Here is a 22,873-nt window from a genome sequence, read left to right on the forward strand (position 1 = left end):
TGAACTGGATAGTCTCGTGTGCGGCCGTCCTCCGGGTCGTCCTCCTGAGTGGTGCTTTTGGACTGTTTCCTGAGCATCAGTGCTTTTCGTAGACTTTTGTTTTGCACTATTTCATGAGCTCCATGTTTTTGGTTTTTTTTTTTTTTTGGTTTTGGACATTTGCTCTGGCTTTGGTCAGTCTGGGTCCTTCTCCTGCCAGCACACAGCCGAAACATAACACACTGGCTCCATGTTAAATCTAGAATTGAATATAAAGTCCTGAATAATCAGGCCCCATCATTTCTTAAAGACCTTATACTGTAGTACCGTATGATCCCAACAGAGCACGTCGCTCTCAGACTGCAGTTGTACTTTTGGAGGAGAGCAGAGCCTTCAGATATCAGGCCTCTCTCCTGTCGAACTAGCTTACAGTTTGGATTTGGGAAACAGACTCTTTTCTCTGCTTTTCCTTCCCACCATCACAAAGTGTTTGCTCATAGGGGGTCGTCTGCTTGTTGAGGTTTTTATCTAATACTGCAGTGATGCAAACTCAAATAGCTTATAATGAAGAGAGAAAATACTGATGCAGGCAATACCAACAAGTGTGGCGTCAGATGGATTTTTTTTTCCTCAAAGGAAAACTGGCCTCAGTGATTCCTTGAAAGTCAGTGTTTGTGTTAAAAGACTCTTGAAAACAGTCACATACTGTGTATTTATTATAAAGCACAACTTCTACAGCTTGTTGACTTTCTATAACATCCTTAAATCAGTTTACTGTTTTATATGGATGGGGAGGAATTCACATGAGCAGGAAGGAATAATTTATTCAGTTATCAAAGTAAAGAACAGCAAGTCTACAAGATGATCGAGGAAAACTAGACTCATTGTACAGAGCAGGTTGTTACACCAGGGATGTCAAACTTATGGCCCGCAGACCATATCTGGCCCACGATGCAATTACATCCGACCTGCAAGATAAATTCATACGTCAGTTATTAATGGCACATCGGTAAATGGGAGCCGCATCTTCAGCCATGCTGAGAATCCATGCCCATAGACTTTATTTTGATAGAAACACCGTACGGCCATACAAAGGCAAAGACAAACTGGGATCATATCATTATGAGAAAGAAAGAAGGGGGGGGCAGACGCTCCAAAGAACGCAAGTGCAGTGTTACAGGCCAAGTACACGGAGAGAAGAGGAGCCCGATTTAAATGCAAGCATGTCGGGAAAAAGTGAAGAAACAATTAACAGCATCTGGTTACATTTCGTTGATATTGGAGTGTGAGCGTGTGTTTTCCAAAGCTGGGGAAATGGTCTCAACTAAACGCAATAGACTGAATGCAAAAACATTGGATAAAATTATTTTTCTGAATAAAAGTTTAGAATAAACTCTGAGTCAATTACATTAAAATGGGTAATATTACATTCACAATACTTTTATACTACTAATACTAACCCTACTTTTTAAAAAAAAATTTAATTAATGTCTTTCACACTATATTTTAAATATGTCTACAATATGTGAAATCTAAAAGATATAAAATGATTGCATGGAAAGTACAATACCTACAGTGTATACACGTATGACTACGTCATTGAATCAGCGTCTTTTGTGAGTCTCAAGTCAGTTGCCTGCAATGATATTTAAGACCCAGCAGGTGTCAGTATGGAGCAAAACAGCAACACTGTGTCGACACAGTATCGATACAGTTTGGGGAATGTGCTGAAACGCTTCACAAGGCCTTATCTACCCATCAGAGGTGGAGCCAGACATTTGAAACACCCAGGGCTTAGCCCTAAAGGGTAGTATGCATGTGGGATTTTTTTTTTCTTTTTGGGGGGGGGGGGGGGGGGGTAGAAATGACTGAAAGATTAATAGGCTCTGTTTTGAGTTTTGTTCCAAAAAGAATGACTTCATATAGGGAAAAATATATCACATATGCAGGACACCTTAAACTAGTTTTTTAAAACAAAGTCGGGGCTGCATCAAGACACAAGGACTAAACCCCAATTCAACCAGACCCAGAACTGATCCGGATTTAAAACAGGACTACAACAGTAACCAAGACAGAACCAGAATCAGAACTAGATGATAGTAGCACTAAAAATCATCATAGACCTGCACTACACTTATTTTTTAAATTCTACCAAAGTACAATATTCAGATTGAGAAAAATGTATATAATTATTTAGCCTTGTTGTGCAAAAAAGCCTGCATAACTTAATAAATGTAGAATTTTAAAAATAGCAAACCTAAAAAGAAACACTAGGTACGAGATACATGAGTACCTGTGATACGGTGATACTTTTGGTAAACAACCATTTGACTAACATGTGTATCTCACCTGCTCTTGTTCATCTCTGTTCTGTCCTCATTCTCCATCTCCCTCTCTGTTCCTCTCTCTCCCTCTTTGTGCTGACAATCATCAAATATACAGTTGAAATCAGATATTTACACACTCTTCAGATCAAAACACAAACACTTTTTTAATTGTAACATCAAATCAGACTAAATGTTTATTTTTTTAGATTGATAAATATAAAAAAACATTTGTTAACTTTATTTAATCTGTATTTCTTAATTGTAAATGGCACCAAATTGTATTCAAAATTGAGCCACACTTATGGAACTCCACAGTTCTTTTCCTGGTGTTTTGGTTGACGTCTCTTGATTTTCCCATGGCAAAGAAACAGGCTCTGTGTTTTGCCTTATATGCATCCACAGCTGTGCCACCAATTTACTCAGAATGGAATCGTCTGGAGTTTTCTTATTAATTAACAATAAACTTAGTGTATATGTACTCCTAAATTTGATGAAAGTGATTAACATAGACAGCTCCCTCTTTTTATTCTGACATTTAACCAATTCAAAAGATATTTCAATATTCAACAAGAGGTGAAAGTTATCAGGCCTTATTCCAGTTTTTAAAAGGGAGTAAATTGTTTGTGTGCATTTGAGGGTCGACGTGCCAGTTCACACTCCACACCAGTTGGTGGCGGTAAAGCACCATTTTGTTGTTTGACAACCGCCAATAAACGATGTAAAGAAGACGAAGCGCCTTCCGGGATGACAGACGGAGCTATTTTTTCATCCAAAGCGAAGAAAATAGTGAATTTGGATGCTAAAACAAACTAAACCAACGCTTGGATCGATATCTGCATCGATCTGCCCACCCTTGTCTCCTGGATCGTAGCTGAGATCAGCGTGAACCACGTGGGTCTCTGCTCCCTGATCTGTTTCCTGTGTTTGGAAAGAGTTGCAGCTTCATCGCGGAGTTTCTCTCGGTTTGTGGGCTCATCTAAAGGTAAGCACCGAGCTAACTTTACTGTGAGTTCAGTTCATGTTGAGTTTAGCTCCTGAATGAGGTCTTCTGCTGCTCTCCTCGGTGTCTGTTCACAGTTTATTGTGAACACGTTGAGGGAAGAGCGAGAGAGTGTTTGGAGAAAAACACCAACTAATCATTAGCTCAGCATGCTGGGAGAAGTTGGAGCAGAAAAGTCTTTTCATTGTCCCTGCAGCTGTTTTTCTGCCTGCACCAAACCTCTACAGCCTCGTTTCTATTTGAAGTGATAACAGGAAATGGATGAGAGCGATCTGCTGCAGTATCAGGGTCACAATAAACTTTATTGTCCAGCTGCTGTGGATGAACACATGAGAGGAAGTGAACTCCTACAAAGTCTCATTTTAATGAGTGTGGCTGCTGTAAAGTGATGCACAGGAAGATGTTAACAAAAACTAATGAAACAGAGATGAAAGTAAACAGTGTTCATATTTGAAAGCACAGAGAATAAAATATATTGTGGTGGTTAATGTGCAGGAGAGTGTGAAGAATGTAAAAATGTCTTCCTGTGTCAAACACAGCTGCAGTCAAAGCAGGAAGGAAAGCACTGAAACCACTGATCAAAGCTCATTAATCAAAGACCGCTGATCAATGGCCATGAGTACCATTCAGAGAGTTGGGGAGTCGCTGCAATCACAGCATTTGATCAGTGGTTGTTGATCAATGATCATGAGAATTTGCATATTAATGCTCAATAACTGACCTCCCAGCCCATTGTTCCTTCAGTGGTGCTCGTTTCAGTCATTATGCAAATGCACTGTTGAAGATTGGGGAGAGCTGCAGTCGGCTGAGACTGAAGAAGTCACGTAGATGAGGGCCGAAACGTTTTTCCTACTGCAAAAGCTATGTCAAGATGAACAGAATCAAAGTTTGGGGAATGGTGGAGGTGGTGGGACTGGGGGGCTGAAGGTGTGGAAAGTGTGGGGTGGGGGAGTAACAGGTCTGTCCCTGTTTGTGGAAACCACAGGAGGAGCTGTTCAGGCTGTTGCTGGGTGTGAATTGTTGATGGAGTCTTTAAACTTGTAGTTGCTGTTTTCCAGACTGAAGCAGAGTCGTTAGCTGAAAACTGGTTTTAGAGGTTCATTCAGGACACCTTCTCAGGCTCTTACAGCCTTACCTGTATCATAACAAAGTGTATAAACCCCAATCCACCTTTAACATGGTCCTTCTCCCAAACCTTCAAATAGGACTTTCTGGCCCTGTCATAGTAAAGGGCTGCTTAGAATATTAGAGCCAATGTCACAAAGTTCCTCCTGAAGTATAAGTGAGTGAGAGAGTTTCCTCACTTTGCAGCACAACACGTCTCACAAGATTTCTACAAGCAATCAGAGTGAAATTTGTACTTTGTGTTGTCAGATGCACATATGAGACACTTTGACTCTTCAGTGCAGTGTGGAGCCTAACAAAGATCTGTTTTGTGTCCCAGCTGATCAGCAGGAGGAGAAGAGTCTGACGGAGCAGCAGAGGAACATTTTCAGCCATCTGGACTCAGCTGAGTCACTACAGAGGAAACAATGAGCTCAACACAGGAGGTGAGGAAAATATCACAGTTTCACCAAATAATCAGTCACGTCTAAAACTCTCATCCTCCCAACCTGTTATATCACTGTGTTGCATATTATGTTGTTTTTTAGAGACCACAGCACATGTTAAAATAAGGAAGGTTTATTCATCAACATTATTAATAATCAAATGGACATTTGTCAGAGTTTTACCCCTGATACTGCTGGATAAACAGAAACTCACTCAGGAACGAGGTCACACAGAGCTCAAGTTTTCACTCGCGAGGGGGAAGCAATTGTCTCCAACCCACTTCAACTTGCTTTCCCCCTGCAGGTTGTTTTTATTGGTTACACACATGAATATTCATAAAGCTTGTTGTAGTATTACCTATGAGAAACTACTATAACTGGTTATAAAGTGATTGGACTGTGCAAGTGTGATTATACATTGTGTCAGCATCATGAGCTTCAGTTTAAATGAATCTCTGCTACACTTGATGTAATCTAACTGTGACATGAGCACCACAGTCACTGTGCACCAGTCACACACTGTTCTTTACTTTAAATCCATCACAGTTCAGCAAACGAACCTGTTTATCCTGCACTAACCTGCAGACGATCTTCATGCAGTCTTTAAATAACACAGTTAATCTGCCTCAGATTGTTTTGCAGCATCTTTCACTATCTGAAAAAACACAATGTCACATGTACAGACCCAATATCTGATTTCAACACATGAGGACTTACATGTAAGCTTTAATCTCCAGTTGATCAAATCCCACTGAGCAGTCCTTCCCTTTAAATCTAACCTCTCTTCTTCCTCTCCTGTCCTGTGTGTCTTATCTTTCTCCATCTCTGAGTGAAGTTAGCTCTCTTTCTTTTCTCTCCCTGTGACGTACAGCAGCTGGACCTTTAGCCAGCAACACACTGTGAGACAAACCGCACACAAACAGTTTGTGTGTTTGCTGATGTTTGTTGATAGAAACGCTGCATTTGAAATTACCTGTTTGTTCAGGTGCTGTGCAAAAAAGAAAGAAGAACAACGTCTCACTTTAACTCCTGACTATGACTCACAGTTTTGCCTCTTTCATCTCTTTTTATGTTTCATACCCTGGTGATTAGTACACGATCAGGATTGTCTTTCATGTCTTACTTTTCCCGTTTCTCAAGTTGGTTTGATGTTTGATGCCTGCAGTGATGAAATAAACCCCTCAGATGCCTTAAAAGTAACACATGTTTTGCAAATGTAAGGAGTACAAAATACAATTTTCTTTTTCTAATGTAGGGAGCAAAAGTAAAATATTTTCCTTCACTGAATCAACTTTTAAATGTTACATTGTAATTATTAATATTGAAAAATGACAAAATGATAGAAATATATAATAGGAAACAGGAAACATAAAAAAGTATAGACTTGGTAAACATTTATACTTTTCTGAGTGTGTTAGCATGCTAGCATTAATAACTGTGTACAGCAGGAGGGATGGGCATGATTTTAGTGTTTGAACAGTCATGAATTATTTTTAACACCAAGTTGGATGTAATGTGGTAGAACTACCAGCAGGTGGGGATAAGAGACCTTTAAGGTGTTTGGTGCCACACTCCACCTTCAGGTTTAAAACTAGTGTTAATGGAGGGAGTTTGAAGGTTGAGTTTGTTCCACGACTGCATTTCACTCACTGCCTCTGTTTGTATCTCTGTCACTGCAGGACCAACATGGAGCGAGAAGTCAGCGCTCTCAGGAGGCCGACAAACCTCACAGAAGAAAGAGAGAGAAAAAACACACCTGTGATGAGTGTGGGATGGGTTTTACTGTGAAGGAGTCACTAAAACGTCATCAGGTCATCCACACTGGAGTTAAAGCGTTCAGCTGTGACTTGTGTGGAAAGTCTTTTTCCTGGAAGAGTGCCCTAAAATCACACCAACTCAGCCACAGTGGAGTTAAAGCGTACAGCTGTGATCAGTGTGGCAGAGCTTTTACTCACAGTAGGAGCTTACAGAGGCATCTAGTTACCCACTCTGGAATTAAGGCATACAGCTGTGACTTTTGTGGAAAAACTTTCAGCCACATAGAGACCCGAAATACACACATACGCATTCACACCAGACATGTTGTGTACTGCTGTGAACAGTGTGGCAGACAGTTTATAACCAACAGGCAGTTACAACAACACATGTTTACCCACACTGAGGGACGACCTTATAAATGTGACCTGTGTGAGAAGACTTTTAAAGCTCCACATCACCTAAGGCAACACCAACTGATCCACACCAGAAAGAGACTCTACAAGTGCAGTTACTGTGAGGTATGTATTTATATTGTTATCTTGTCATTTTAGCCTGACTGTTTGGAACAACTCTGCTCATTAAACTGTGTTAGCATGTTAGCAATTCTACTGCATGGAAAAGCAGCTCTGAGTGATTATTCAGATTTTCATTTCAGTTGTGATTTTTGTTTACACGATCATGAAAAACTAAAAGTGCTGAAAATTAATATGATGGTGTTATTTAATGTTCAGGCAGTTTCCTGGTATATAATGATATTGTTATTATTTCAGCATAAAAGGCCTTTTGTTTACAGAGCCTGATTCCTCTGTTAGGAGCACATGTAATAAAATAAAACACAAATGAAAATAAGCACAAAACCAAAACATTCTGTAATCTTCTCTTATGGTTAACAAAGTTGTATCGTTACGTAATGGTATTGTAATATTGTAGCAGTAGTATCATTGCTTGTTTTTAACTTTAGTACTTTTAGACATTAGTGTTAAAATACTAATTTAATATTATAATTGCAGTGTCATGGGGGTAGTAGTGTTTGTCTTGTGTCCCATTGAGCTGAGTGTTATAACTGCACAGTTACAGTGTTATTAATGCAGTATTAAATGAGTATTACTGCAGTTAGTAGTTTAGCACTGTGTTGGTACCCTGCAAATATTAGCATAGTAGTACTTTAGTGTAACTCAGATGTTACTGTAACATGAAATAAGTATTACTGTAGTATTATGATGGTAGTATTGTAGTTATTGCAGCCCAGTAAACTGAGTGTGTTGAAACAGTAAAATGTAATTGGACGTCTGCAGAGATGCTCTTTATTTCAGGCGACGTTCAGGATAAAAGTGTTGAAGGACTGACTTACACTGTCTTTGTGTCTTTGTTTAGAAGCAGAGCCACACAGATGGATCCAGTTCTCAACCCTGTCATTACTGTGGTGGTGGGAAAGAGTTTGTCTGTGACCTTTGTGGAATAACTTTCAGTGATCAATACACCCTAAAAAGACATCAACGTAAACACACTGGAGACAAACTGAAATACTGCAAAGAATGTGGGAGAAGCTTCACCACATCACATCACTTAAAATGTCATGAACTGATTCACAGTGGGGTTAAAAAGCACCTCTGTGATCAGTGTGGGTCATCCTTCACCACTGCAGTCAACCTTAAAACACACAAACGAGTCCACACAGGAGAGAAACCATACAAGTGCAGACACTGTGACAAAAGCTTCTCACATTCAGGTAGTCGTAACAATCATGAACATACACACATGGAAGGAAACTACAGCTGTGACCAGTGTGACAAGAGCTTCAGGAATCTCAGTTCATACTCCAAACACAAACGATCCCACGTTACTAATAAACTGTTTCACTGTTACCAATGTGCCAAAACATTCACTTCATTATGGGCTCTGTGCAAACATCAGTGTGATCACTCAGGGCTGAAATCACTCCCATCACAGTGAATCTGCAGAGACAGAAAGATCCTCTACTGGTTTCAGGGTCAGACTTAAAACCCTTGAGATCAGGCTCCACAGAGTTCAGATGTAAAAATGTGATGAGGCAGCTGTGAATGAACATGTTCGTCTTGTATACTGAGAAAAATTAAACAGCTGATGAGTAGATAAACATGTTAAACTGTGTTATAGACAGGATGCACCTAGCTGCTACTCAGGTGCGTATGTGTGTCAAAAATTACGAATGCGTAGTGACATTTATGTTACCAAGCGCCTTAGCTAACTCCCTGCTAACTTCTAACTCCGTTAAATGTCATAAATTCCGTTTTCATTTCATCATTTCATCATTTTATTAAAGATGAAAGATTTTAGACAGTTTTTCAACTCTCAGTAATGCCATAGTGATCGTTTGATATATGGACCTGCAGCAGCGTTTAGACCCAGACACGGCTAGTGACGTCAGACTGAACAACCGGATAGTTATGGTCAGCGGTAGCAGTCCAAGTGCCGGAGCAGAGGAGGTTGCGGCATTTAAGCAGCCCTTTGCTGCCCAATCCAACCGGGCTAAAGCTATTACAAAAGACAAGAGGCCGTATTCCGTTGTGCAAAACAAGGGGTTTAAACTATGATGAACATGCTTGAGCCACGCTAATTCCCAACTACAAATGGGTGGACCTCCAGGGCAACGGCCCGTACTGCCCTATAGATTACATTAGATTAAATGAAACTTTATTTATCCCTCGGGTGGGTTCCGCCGGGAAATTCAGTTTCCTGTAACACAGCACCGACAGAAGTTGCAGAATGTGAGCAGAAATATACCACATATATAAATACAGAGAATACAAAATGGATAAATAGAATAAATAGGAATAAGAAAACAAGGGGTGGCTGTAGCTCAGGCGGTAGAGCAGGTCATCTACTGATCGGAAGGTTGGTGGTTCGATTCCTGGCTTCCCTGGCTGCATGCCAAATATCCTTGGGCAAGATACTAACCCCAAATTGCTCTCCGATGCATTCATCGGAGTATGAATGTGTGTGAATGTTACTTAGAAAGCACCTAGAACAATGTGCTTGTGCAAATGGGTGTGAATGCACAAGTTGTGTAAAGCGCTTTGAGTGCTCAGAAGAGTACAAAAGCGCTATATAAGAACCAGTCCAAGGGAACGGCACATTTCAAATATTGTGAGTCTATTACACTGTTGGTTATTAACAAAAATTATTGCACAGTGAAAAGGCACTACAGCTTACTTGTTCCCCCCTCCTCTGTCCCCGTTTCCCCTCCAGCGAGGAGTTAAACAGTTTGATGGCGTGTGGGACAAAGGACTTTTTAAGTCTGCTGGTCCTTGACTTTGGGAGAACCAACCTCTCACTGAACAGACTCCTATGGTTGTTTATGGCCGTGTACAGAGGATGCCCAGCATGGTCCATAATGTCCATATTGCACCTTAATTTGTTTTTATATAAGTGCGTGGAATGAGTCTTCAGTTGAATGTTTTTTAATAGGCAAAAATACTTGAATTTCTCTTTTTTTTTCTACTTTTGCTGATCCGAAAATTGATCCCATCCGTGACTTAAAACCATGATCCAATCTGAACCGTGAGATTTTTGATCACTGATGTAATTAATTAATAATCCGCTCAAAACGTTGTTTTCCATATTGTTAGTAAAAAATATTGTCAAGTAAGGGGGCACAATGTGGTTTAATTCTGCTAGGCCTGGTTGTTTTAGGATGTAAACTCAAACTGTACATAGTGTTTAGAAATTCGTTGGTCATTTTATGTTTGTTTGTTTTTTTATTCAACAGGTCAATATTAAAATCACCACAGATAAACATAAATTTTTGATTTGTTTTAGAGAATATTTCTTCTATGAAGTCATTAAATAGAGAAAGGTGTTCTATATATACAGCTAGTTTTTTCTAGATTTTTCTCTCTTTCCTTATAAATTTCAATTGTTATACCATCTAATAAATTATCAATCGCAGTTGTCATACTTTCCATCACCTTGTAATTTAGGTTTTTATCCACATGCACAGCTACTCCCCCTCCACTTTTGTTCCTTCTATTTACAAAATTCACATCAAATCCCACCAGTTCAAAGTCCAGTCCTTTCTCAGCATTGGTCCATGTTTCAGAAATGGCAATAATTCCAAATGGATTTGTCAACTCATTTAGATATTCCTTTATATTGTTGAAGTTGGCACACAGACTTCTGCTATTAAAATGGATTATTGATCATTTATTTTCCATGTTGATGGTGTGTTTAAACGGTTCATCAGTGAAGTAGCAGCAGTTATTGCTGATGTTATAGAAGAAATTATTTTCCGGGTCTATATCCTTTTCTAAGTCTAGAACATTATGGTCTGTGTATCGAAATGTTCTCAGTTCCAGATTATCATAAAGAGAATTCCAATGAGTTATATTGATATTGTTGCCAGATGCAGATGAAGCTCTTTTAGACTGTGCCATGTGTTGTGTTGTGTGTCACGTCACATGTGTATTCATACCTCCAGTGTAAGTTGAACCTCAGTATTTGTCCAGCTCCTCCATATTTCTGTTGACCAACACTTTGGCTTGTTCCGGTGTTCCATTGAGTTTAATGAATACTTTACAGTTGCTGGTCCATGTACTCTGAATTTTTCCCTGTTTCTTCAAGTAACGTGCTTTCCTGGCAATGTCCGCATTTCTTTTTATCAGATGTTCATTCATGAAGACATCGGCTCCTTTCAGTTTCTTTCCTTGTTTTAACAGTGCTGTTTTGTGTTTTCATTAACGCTGAGGCTGTAGATGCATCGGTAGCCATGTATCCATGCTAGCTCCACAATGCCATGGTTGTGCTCTCAACCAAACTCTGGTCATGTGACAATTACAAACTTTACCTCATACAAACTTTACAGCACTTTACATATTTAACAACCCCATATTTTGTAATCACATTTTTTAGACATGTTTTTTAATTAATGTTAAACTTTTATCATCTTATCTTATAAATAAATGAACTAAATTAAGCATGAATCTATCACAGAAACATAAAATAATCAACTTTATTTTAACTGTCTCAGGGACAGTTACAACCACCTTGACCAGGTCCAGGATGGCTTTCTGCTGCAGTTTGACAGCAGAAATCTCCTCTGTCATAAACTCCAGCAGCTTCTTAATATCGTCGCCTTCCTCAGCTGACAGAACTTTTTTCGGGCCCATGCTGAGAGACGCTCTTCAAGCATCTTTGCTCCATCAAAGCCATCAGAGGCAGATTCCAGTGTAAACGCTGTTCCCACATGAAAAACTGGACTGATCCACCTCCTGCTGTCAGACCTGCAGGGTTTAGGCCTGTGGTGTTCTCTTCTGTCTTATACTGAACACAAACTATTTTTTTGGACTGGCACAAATAATTTGTGTGCCTTCTTATTTGATGCAGAACACCTATTTGTTCTGTAAATACATTTAAATTGTTATATAAAAACACCTGAGGGATTGGCTGCATTTTTAAGCGAATAGTACCAGATAACTGTTGTTTCCAAAACATGTGCAGAATTTTTAGAAATGTACAATTTTGTATTTGCATTTCAAGTTATGAAAATGATTCTTCAAACATTTTTATGGGTTTCACAGTAAAAATTTTTTTTAACTTTTTTCTACTCTGAGTTTGAATTTTTGCTTGAACTTAGATAACTTGTGCTAATATAGTATGCCGAAATGTAAAAAATAACTCAAATTTCAGATATTTGAGGTTGTGCTGAAAAGATTATACCAAACAAGGCAAGATAAACTGTTTTTATAATAATAATAATAATAATAATAATAATAATAATAATAATAATAATAATATTAATAATAATATTGTAGAGGTAAAATCAAAAGTAGTCAAAAATGGCAAATTATACTTGGACCCAGGAGGGTTTAGCAGTTACTTTGGTGTTCCTCCACAGAAATGTCAGAAGTAGTCTGAACTGCAAAAGAAGCATGTATTCTGGTTGCAGGAGGTGAGCTGGCTTCAAACAAATGATTTTCATGGCATATTCTGCACCACGTCTTTGGGCGATCAAAGAGAAGAGGAAACTACATTACACTGCCAGTGGCGGACTCCCTCAGACATCAGTGCGTTGGTGGTTCTTTGTGTCTGGGGATGGGCGTCCAGGTACACACCGGCTCACTCCTTGGCGGCCGCTTATCGGGGCCTGGATCCTGGGGCTCGCTTGGGCCACTTCGGAGGTGGGGCTCGGTCACTCAGGCACAGCTGGCTGCCGGCGGAGCTCACGGGCGCGTCACTGCAACTCCCCCTGGCTTCTGCTCCGTGGCTGCTGAGTGAGCCCTCATCTGGGACTCTCCTCAGCTCTTTCTGGGACAGTGGCGCAGCTGCCCCTCTGTTGGTCTTCCTTGGTCTCTTGTGTTCTGGGGGCCTCTGGATGTCTGGAGTTTTGATCTCCTCCATACCTGCTTCATGCCCTGGAGGACGGGGCTGTGGCCCCCCCACACCCTCTAGCAGATCATTACATGAAGGAACCTTTTAAAAAAACAAGCACGTCCATGCTCACAGGTGTACACACGGGTGATCACACCCACAAACTACACCCTTTTTGGCTTCTACCTCAAAGCACACTGTGTTCTGTTGATCTTATGTGCTGCACAATAATGTTTAATATTTAGTATTTACTGTCATATTCCCATATATCATTGTGATGTTGTTTATTCTATTACTCTTGTTCTCTTCTGCTTGTTTTCTTTTTTCTTTCTCAACAGGTGATCCAGATGATTGATATATGCATTTTTTTTCTTTCTCTGCTCATTCTGTTGGTTTTTGTTTTTTGCCCTTCTCCCCTGTCCCTCTTCTCAGCTGTTTCTCTTTCTTTCTCCCAGTCAAGTCTGTCCCGTATTCAGTAAGTGAAAATAAAATAAACAATAAAAGGTGAATCAAATGGACCATTATGGCAAGGCTGGGATGGTCAATTTGGTAAAGTAAATCCGTTGGGCATCTTTCTTTGCCTTTAGACAATAATTCTGATGGCAAAAGAGCCAAACGGGACAGGAAAAAAAAAAGAAAAGAAAAAGGAAACTATATTACACTGTGAGAGGGCGACTGATCCAAAACATAAACACAAAACTGAAACTGGATCTTATTGTAAGGTTATCGGGCCTTATTCCAGTTTGAGGGTCGACGTGCCAGTTCACACTCCACACCAGTTGGTGGCAGTAAAGCACCATTTTGTTGTTTGACAACCGCCAATAAACAATGTAAAGAAGACGAAGCGCCTTCCGGGATGACGGAGCTATTTTTTAATCTAAAGCGAGTAAAAGGTTGAATTTGGATGATAAAACAAACTAAACCAACGTTTGGATCGATATCTGCATCGATCTGCCCACCCTTGTCTCCTGGATCGTAGCTGAGATCAGCGTGAACCACGTGGGTCTCTGCTCCCTGATCTGTTTCCTGTGTTTGGAAAGAGTTGCAGCTTCATCGCGGAGTTTCTCTCGGTTTGTGGGCTCATCTAAAGGTAAGCACCGAGCTAACTTTACTGTGAGTTCAATTCATGTTGAGTTTAGCTCCTGAATGAGGTCTTCTGCTGCTCTCCTCGGTGTCTGTTCACAGTTTATTGTGAACACGTTGAGAGAAGCGTGAGAGAGTGTTTGGAGAAAAACACCAACTAATCATTAGCTCAGCATGCTGGGAGAAGTTGGAGCAGAAAAGTCTTTTCATTGTCCCTGCAGCTGTTTTTCTGCCTGCACCAAACCTCTACAGCCTCATTTCTATTTGAAGTGATAACAGGAAATGGATGAGAGCGATCTGCTGCAGTATCAGGGTCACAGTCAAAGGAGCTTGCAAAGAAAAGCGTCTGGACTCCTTTAAGTTACTTGAAGACATTGCTGAAAATGTTGAAATGTATTCACTCACTTTTTATTATTATTTGTAAATATGTGTGCAAATGGTTGGTTTTTTTGTACTGTTTTCATCAATAAATCTCAGCAACAAAGGACATACACCCTTGTGTGTTGATTTCTCCCTAAGATGGCAAACTGAAACACTCCAAGTTGGTGACTTTTGGAGATTTGTTGTTATTAGTTATTAGTTATTTCCCTGGATGATTGAGAATGCTTCAAGATGAAACACAAAAGGAAGTAAGTTCACAGCTTTTAGCAGCTCCCCCACCCCCTCAGTCACACACCCCCACTCCCCTCCCTCCAGAATTCCCAGGTAACAACCTAATATACATATGAATGACTAGCCAATTTAGCTTCCACTTGGCTGAAGCTAAAGCTTAGCTAAAAGCCTACCAGCCATTTGGCTGCTCTCCGGCTTTTAAAGGTTGAAAGGTAGAAGCCTGGCAGTGTTAAGTACATCTACCCTGTTGAACTTATTATGGGAAATAAATATTTAAATAAAAACAAGCTGCTGATTATTTCACATTTTACTTGTGAGCAACGGCACATTTAAATCTTACAAATATAGTTATTTGGCTTATATCGTGATAGATATCGTTATCGCCTGAAATGAAAAAAACATATCGTGATATGAAAAAATCTTATATCGCCCAGCTCTACCTTCAGGCTTAGAGGGAACCTGTTCTGCCCGGTGGTGTAGGGTCCTAATTACTCCAAGTTTGTGTTCCAGAGGGTGATGGGAGTCAAAGAGGAGGTACTGGTCCGTATGTGTGCGCTTCCGGTAAACTTCGATGTACTACGGACCAGTACCTCCTCTTTGACTCCCATCACCCTCTGGAACAGGAAGATGTTAACAAAAACTAATGAAACAGAGATGAAAGTAAACAGTGTTCATATTTGAAAGCACAGAGAATAAAAATATATTGTGGTGGTTAATGTGCAGCTCCTGGTCATTTGGTGAAGTCGTGTTTTTAATCATGTGAATGTTGGGTTTTATTTTATCTACAGAAGTTTTTCCCACCTGTGATCGTCCAGATTGATTTGTTGGGTTGACTTGAATCATGTGAAGGTTTAAAGCTGCACTTCCCCCAAAAAGAATAAAGTATAATCGTTCCTGTGTCAAACACAGCTGCAGTCAAAGCAGGAAGGAAAGCACTGAAACCACTGATCAAAGCTCATTAATCAAAGACTGCTGATCAATGGCAATGAGTACCATTCCCGCTGCAAGGGATCAGTGGTTGTTGATCAATGATCATGAGAATTTGCATATTAATGCTCAATAACTGACCTCCCAGCCCATTGTTCCTTCAGTGGTGCTCGTTTCAGTCATTATGCAAATGCACTGTTGAAGATTGGGGAAACCTGCAGTCGGCTGCACTTGGATGAGTGATGAAACGTTTCTCCCACAAAAAGCTACGTCCAGATGAACAGAATCAAACTTTGGAGAATGGTGGAGTTTGGAGAGCGGCACCATGGGGGCTGGAGAGACTTGTGAAGTGGTGATCAGGTGTGGGCCTCTGTTATTATGAATGGTGGGGGTGGGGGGGTGGAACTGGGGGGCTGAAGGAGTTGAAAGTGTGGGGTGGGGGAGTAACAGGTCTGTCCCTGTTTGTGGAAACCACAGGAGGAGCTGTTCAGGCTGTTGCTGGGTGTGAATTGTTGATGGAGTCTTTAAACTTGTAGTTGCTGTTTTCCAGACTGAAGCAGAGTCGTTAGCTGAAAACTGGTTTTAGAGGTTCATTCAGGACACCTTCTCAGGCTCTTACAGCCTTACCTGTATCATAACAAAGTGTATAAACCCCAATCCACCTTTAACATGGTCCTTCTCCCAAACCTTCAAATAGGACTTTCTGGCCCTGTCATAGTAAAGGGCTGCTTAGAATATTAGAGCCAATGTCACAAAGTTCCTCCTGAAGTATAAGTGAGTGAGAGAGTTTCCTCACTTTGCAGCACAACACGTCTCACAAGATTTCTACAAGCAATCAGAGTGAAATTTGTACTTTGTGTTGTCAGATGAACATATGAGACACTTTGACTCTTCAGTGCAGTGTGGAGCCTAACAAAGATCTGTTTTGTGTCCCAGCTGATCAGCAGGAGGAGAAGAGTCTGACGGAGCAGCAGAGGAACATTTTCAGCCATCTGGACTCAGCTGAGTCACTACAGAGGAAACAATGAGCTCAACACAGGAGGTGAGGAAAATATCACAGTTTCACCAAATAATCAGTCACGTCTAAAACTCTCATCCTCCCAACCTGTTATATCACTGTGTTGCATATTATGTTGTTTTTTAGAGACCACAGCACATGTTAAAATAAGGAAGGTTTATTCATCAACATTATTAATAATCAAATGGACATTTGTCAGAGTTTTACCCCTGATACTGCTGGATAAACAGAAACTCACTCAGGAACGAGGTCACACAGAGCTCAAGTTTTCACTCGCGAGGGGGAAGCAATTGTCTCCAACCCACTTCAACTTGCTTTCCCCCTGCAGGTTGTTTTATTGGTTACACACATGAATATTCATAAAGCTTGTTGTAGTATTACCTATGAGAAACTACTATAACTGGTTACAAAGTGATTGGACTGTGCAAGTGTGATTATACATTCTGTCAGCATCATGAGCTTCAGTTTAAATGAATCTCTGCTACACTTGATGTAATCTAACTGTGACATGAGCACCACAGTCACTGTGCACCAGTCACACACTGTTCTTTACTTTAAATCCATCACAGTTCAGCAAACGAACCTGTTTATCCTGCACTAACCTGCAGACGATCTTCATGCAGTCTTTAAATAACACAGTTAATCTGCCTCAGATTGTTTTGCAGCATCTTTCACTATCTGAAAAAACATAATGTCACATGTACAGACCCAATATCTGATTTCAACACATGAGGACTTACATGTAAGCTTTAATCTCCAGTTGATCAAATCCCACTGAGCAGTCCTTCCCTTTAAATCTAACCTCTCTTCTTCCTCTCCTGTCCTGTGTGTCTTATCTTTCTCCATCTCTGAGTGAAGTTAGCTCTCTTTCTTTTCTCTCCCTGTGACGTACAGCAGCTGGACCTTTAGCCAGCAACACACTGTGAGACAAACCGCACACAAACAGTTTGTGTGTTTGCTGATGTTTGTTGATAGAAACGCTGCATTTGAAATTACCTGTTTGTTCAGGTGCTGTGCAAAAAAGAAAGAAGAACAACGTCTCACTTTAACTCCTGACTATGACTCACAGTTTTGCCTCTTTCATCTCTTTTTATGTTTCATACCCTGGTGATTAGTACACGATCAGGATTGTCTTTCATGTCTTACTTTTCCCGTTTCTCAAGTTGGTTTGATGTTTGATGCCTGCAGTGATGAAATAAACCCCTCAGATGCCTTAAAAGTAACACATCTGTTTTGTAAATGTAAGGAGTACAAAATACAATTTTCTTTTTCTAATGTAGGGAGCAAAAGTAAAATATTTTCCTTCACTGAATCAACTTTTAAATGTTACATTGTAATTATTAATATTGAAAAATGACAAAATGATAGAAATATATAATAGGAAACATAAAAGTATAGACTTGGTAAACATTTATACTTTTCTGAGTGTGTTAGCATGCTAGCATTAATAACTGTGTACAGCAGGAGGGATGGGCATGATTTTAGTGTTTGAACAGTCATGAATTATTTTTAACACCAGGTTGGATGTAATGTGTTAGAACTACCAGTAGGTGGGGATAAGAGACCTTTAAGGTGTTTGGTGCCACACTCCACCTTCAGGTTTAAAACTAGTGTTAATGGAGGGAGTTTGAAGGTTGCGTTTGTTCCACGACTGCATTTCACTCACTGCCTCTGTTTGTATCTCTGTCACTGCAGGACCAACATGGAGCGAGAAGTCAGCGCTCTCAGGAGGCCGACAAACCTCACAGAAGAAAGAGAGAGAAAAAACACACCTGTGACGAGTGTGGGATAGGTTTTATTTCCAAGTGTCACCTGAAACAGCATCAGGTCATCCACACTGGAGAGAGACTGTTCAGCTGTGACTTGTGTGGAAAGTCTTTTTCCTGGAAGGGTTCCCTAAAAAGACACCAACTCAGCCACAGTGGAGTTAAAGCGTACAGCTGTGATCAGTGTGGCACAGCTTTTACTCAGAGTGGCCACTTACAGAGGCATCTAGTTATCCACTCTGGAATTAAGGCATACAGCTGTGACTTTTGTGGAAAAACTTTCAGCCACATAGAGACCCGAAATACACACATACGCATTCACACCAGACATGTTGTGTACTGTTGTGAACAGTGTGGCAGACAGTTTATAACCAACAGGCAGTTACAACAACACATGTTTACCCACACTGAGGGACGACCTTATAAATGTGACCTGTGTGAGAAGACTTTTAAAGCTCCATGTTACCTGAGGCAACACCAACTGATCCACACCAGAAAGAGACTCTACAAGTGCAGTTACTGTGAGGTATGTATTTATATTGTTATCTTGTCATTTTAGCCTGACTGTTTGGAACAACTCTGCTCATTAAACTGTGTTAGCATGTTAGCAATTCTACTGCATGGAAAAGCAGCTCTGAGTGATTATTCAGATTTTCATGTCAGTTATGATTTTTGTTTACACGATCATGAAAAACTAAAAGTCCTGAAAATTAATATGATGGTGTTATTTAATGTTCAGGCAGTTTCCTGGTATATAATGATATTGTTATTATTTCAGCATAAAAGGCCTTTTGTTTACAGAGCCTGATTCCTCTGTTAGGAGCACATGTAATAAAATAAAACACAAATGAAAATAAGCACAAAACCAAAACATTCTGTAATCTTCTCTTATGGTTAACAAAGTTGTATCGTTACGTAATGGTATTGTAGTATTGTAGCAGTAGTATCATTGCTTGTTTTTAACTTTAGTACTTTTAGACATTAGTGTTAAAATACTAATTTAATGTTATAATTGCAGTGTCATGGGGGTAGTAGTGTTTTTCTTGTGTCCCAGGCAGCTGAGTGTTATAACTGCACAGTTACAGTGTTATTAATGCAGTATTAAATGAGTATTACTGCAGTTAGTAGTTTAGCACTGTGTTGGTACCCTGCAAATATTAGCAAAGTAGTACTTTAGTGTAACTCAGATGTTACTGTAACATGAAATAAGTATTACTGTAGTATTATGGTGGTAGTATTGTAGTTATTGCAGCCCAGTAAACTGAGTGTGTTGAAACAGTAAAATGTAATTGGACGTCTGCAGAGATGCTCTTTATTTCAGGCGACGTTCAGGATAAAAATGTTGAAGGACTGACTTACACTGTGTTTGTGTCTTTGTTTAGAAGCAGAGCGACACAGATGGATCCAGTTCTCAACCCTGTCATTACTGTGGTGGTGGGAAAGAGTTTGTCTGTGACCTTTGTGGAATAACTTTCAGTGATCAATACACCCTAAAAAGACATCAACGTAAACACACTGGAGACAAACTGAAATACTGCAAAGAATGTGGGAGAAGCTTCACCACATCACATCACTTAAAATGTCATGAACTGATTCACAGTGGGGTTAAAAAGCACCTCTGTGATCAGTGTGGGTCATCCTTCACCACTGCAGTCAACCTTAAAACACACAAACGAGTCCACACAGGAGAGAAACCATACAAGTGCAGACACTGTGACAAAAGCTTCTCACATTCAAGTAGTCGTAACAATCATGAACATACACACATGGAAGGAAACTACAGCTGTGACCAGTGTGACAAGAGCTTCAGGAATCTCAGTTCATACTCCACACACAAACGATCCCACGTTACTAATAAACTGTTTCACTGTTACCAATGTGCCAAAACATTCACTTCATTATGGGCTCTGTGCAAACATCAGCGTGATCACTCAGGGCTGAAATCACTCCCATCACAGTGAATCTGCAGAGACAGAAAGATCCTCTACTGGTTTCAGGGTCAGACTTAAAACCCTTGAGATCAGGCTCCACAGAGTTCAGATGTAAAAATGTGATGAGGCAGCTGTGAATGAACATGTTCGTCTTGTGTACTGAGAAAAATTAAACAGCTGATGAGTAGATAAACATGTTAAACTGTGTTATAGACAGGGATGCACCTAGCTGCTACTCAGGTGCGTATGTGTGTCAAAAATTACGAATGCGTAGTGACATTTATGTTACCAAGCGCCTTTGCGTACTTGACCATCTCATTCAACCTGACACGTGTTGCTGCAGCTTCTTTGGTGTTTCGCCACCACCTAAGAAACACCAACCAGAGCCAGAGCCGAAGAAAATACTTTTTTCGAATAAGTGACTTTGGGGATGCTTTCCGATGGATCTGTGGACATCACAAAAGTCGAGCAGGAAATCATTTACATTGTGTCTGTGTCCAGCAAAGGAGAGTTTAACCCTGACTTTCTTGGACTGATTGAACTGGGTGCTGACCGCACCGCGTAGGGATGGACTTGTGAGACTTCTTGAGGACACAGGCTTGGATGACTGGACAACAACATTGGTCGCTGCGTGCACAAACGAGGCTGCTGTCAACGTGGGTATCTTCAGTGGCGTTGTGCCAAAACACCGGCAACTTGCTACAGTTGAAGACTCTCTTGTGCACATTCTGTGCACAGCACGCACACTGAAGAATTGCTTAAAATCAGTTGATCGCAAGGTTCCTAACTGTGAGACTTTAATCGCTGTGTGGTCAAGCTGATGCAGTTTTATTTGCAAAAAAAAGTGGAGCAAAAAAAAAATGCTAAAATGGTGAAGAAAAGTGAAGAAAATGGGATCCCCTTTGTAAAACTGGGTATGCTTCATAATACCAGGTGGTCTTCATGGAGGTCTTTTGTTTCGTACCAATTCGCGAGAGTTGAGGCTCGAAGATGAAATGTATGGTTTTCAGGGTTTTTATCATTAACTCTGTTTCCCTGGGACTTCTCCCGTGTGTTATGAATAAATTTCAAATATTTACATGTTACCATAGTGACCAGAGAGCATTAAGGGGCAGAGAGGAGGATGTTACTCTGTGTTGTTGGCGCATTTCAGGAGGAGCCTTCTAATAAAGTTAGTGAATACAGGTTTATTATTATTACATTTACAAAATACCGCAGTTTTTGTCTTGGTCATATCATTTTATTCTGTTGTATTTATCTTCAACACCTTAAATGCCGGTCCGGGAAAATATGTGACTGTTGGAAAACAGTTCACACAATACACATCACAGCAAAGCACCTCCCACATGGTTCTAAGACAAGGCACTATGTGTGTGTATGTTGTGATATTATTCTGTTATCATATGTTACCTTATATATGTAATCAAAGTAGTTGAATTATGATAACAGCTGTAGGACATATATTATCCTTTAGTTTAGATGGTGTGCTGTGTATGTAGTTTAGTCCTCATTATACTTTTGGGTTAAAAGAACATAATCATTTTTGTAGTTCATCAGATAAGTGTGCATCACTCTGTATCCTTGATCTGCTGTGACTGTCTTGCACTGTTTTCTTGACATGCTTTATTGTTGAATCATAAAAAGAAGGTTGTAAGAAGGAGACTTTGTGTCTAGGGCAGAAGAGACAGACCACATTCCATACCCCCACCTTACAGAGAGCAGAAAGACAGGGAGCCGAGGTCATAATTTAGGCGCCGTAAGAGAGAAAGAATGTGAATGTTTAGGCTTTTACGACTACAGTGGGGCAAAAAAGTATTTAGTCAGCCACCGATTGTGCAAGTTCCCCCACTTAAAATGATGACAGAGGTCAGTAATTTGCACCAGAGGTACACTTCAACTGTGAGAGACAGAATGTGAAAAAAAATCCATGAATCCACATGATAGGATTTGTAAAGAATTTATTCGTAAATTAGGGTGGAAAATAAGTATTTGGTCATCTCAAACAAGGAAAATCTCTGGCTCTCACAGACCTGTAACGTCTTCTGTAAGAAGCTTTTCTGTCCCCCACTCGTTACCTGTATGAATGGCACCTGTTTGAACTCATCATCTGTATAAAAGACACCTGTCCACAGCCTCAAACAGTCAGACTCCAAACTCCGCCATGGCCAAGACCAAAGAGCTTTCGAAGGACACCAGGAAAAGTATTGTAGACCTGCACCAGACTGGGAAGAGTGAATCTACAATAGGCAAGCAGCTTGGTGTGAAAAAATCAACTGTGGGAGCAATCATCAGAAAATGGAAGACATACAAGACCACTGATAATCTCCCTCGATCTGGGGCTCCACGCAAGATCTCATCCCGTGGGGTCAAAATGATCATGAGAACGGTGAGCAAAGATCCCAGAACCACACGGGGGGACCTGGTGAATGACCTGCAGAGAGCTGGGACCAAAGTAACAAAGGTCACCATCAGTAACACACTACAACGGCAGGGAATCAAATCCCGCAGTGCCAGACGTGTTCCGCTGCTGAAGCCAGTGCATGTCCAGGCCCGTCTGAAGTTTGCCAGAGAGCACAT

General features: G+C 40.4%; 2 protein-coding genes across 3 annotated transcripts; both read left to right on the forward strand.

The window, feature by feature from the left end:
• Positions 1-2,278: 2,278 nt before the first annotated feature.
• On the forward strand, positions 2,279-12,083 carry LOC146701519 (uncharacterized). Its single transcript, XM_085467855.1, has 4 exons — positions 2,279-3,288; positions 4,751-4,856; positions 6,536-7,132; positions 7,989-12,083. Exons 2-4 carry the CDS (start codon positions 4,839-4,841, stop codon positions 8,565-8,567), a joined length of 1,194 nt encoding a protein of 397 aa, XP_085323981.1. The 5' UTR covers positions 2,279-3,288; positions 4,751-4,838; the 3' UTR covers positions 8,568-12,083.
• A 1,581-nt stretch (positions 12,084-13,664) lies between these two features.
• On the forward strand, positions 13,665-21,513 carry LOC146701520 (uncharacterized). Of its 2 annotated transcripts, none has more exons than XM_085467853.1 (4): positions 13,665-14,049; positions 16,518-16,623; positions 18,295-18,891; positions 19,748-21,513. In XM_085467853.1, exons 2-4 carry the CDS (start codon positions 16,606-16,608, stop codon positions 20,324-20,326), a joined length of 1,194 nt encoding a protein of 397 aa, XP_085323979.1. In that variant the 5' UTR covers positions 13,665-14,049; positions 16,518-16,605; the 3' UTR covers positions 20,327-21,513. The 2 variants fall into 2 exon arrangements, with proteins under 2 accessions (XP_085323979.1, XP_085323978.1); XM_085467852.1 differs by lacking the exon at positions 13,665-14,049 and adding an exon at positions 14,623-14,671.
• Positions 21,514-22,873: the final 1,360 nt, after the last annotated feature.

Source organism: Copadichromis virginalis, linkage group LG9 (assembly GCF_057382275.1).
Source record: "Copadichromis virginalis isolate Kocher_CV1m ecotype Utaka linkage group LG9, C_Virginalis_male_GT1.1, whole genome shotgun sequence".
Lineage (NCBI taxonomy): Eukaryota > Metazoa > Chordata > Actinopteri > Cichliformes > Cichlidae > Copadichromis > Copadichromis virginalis.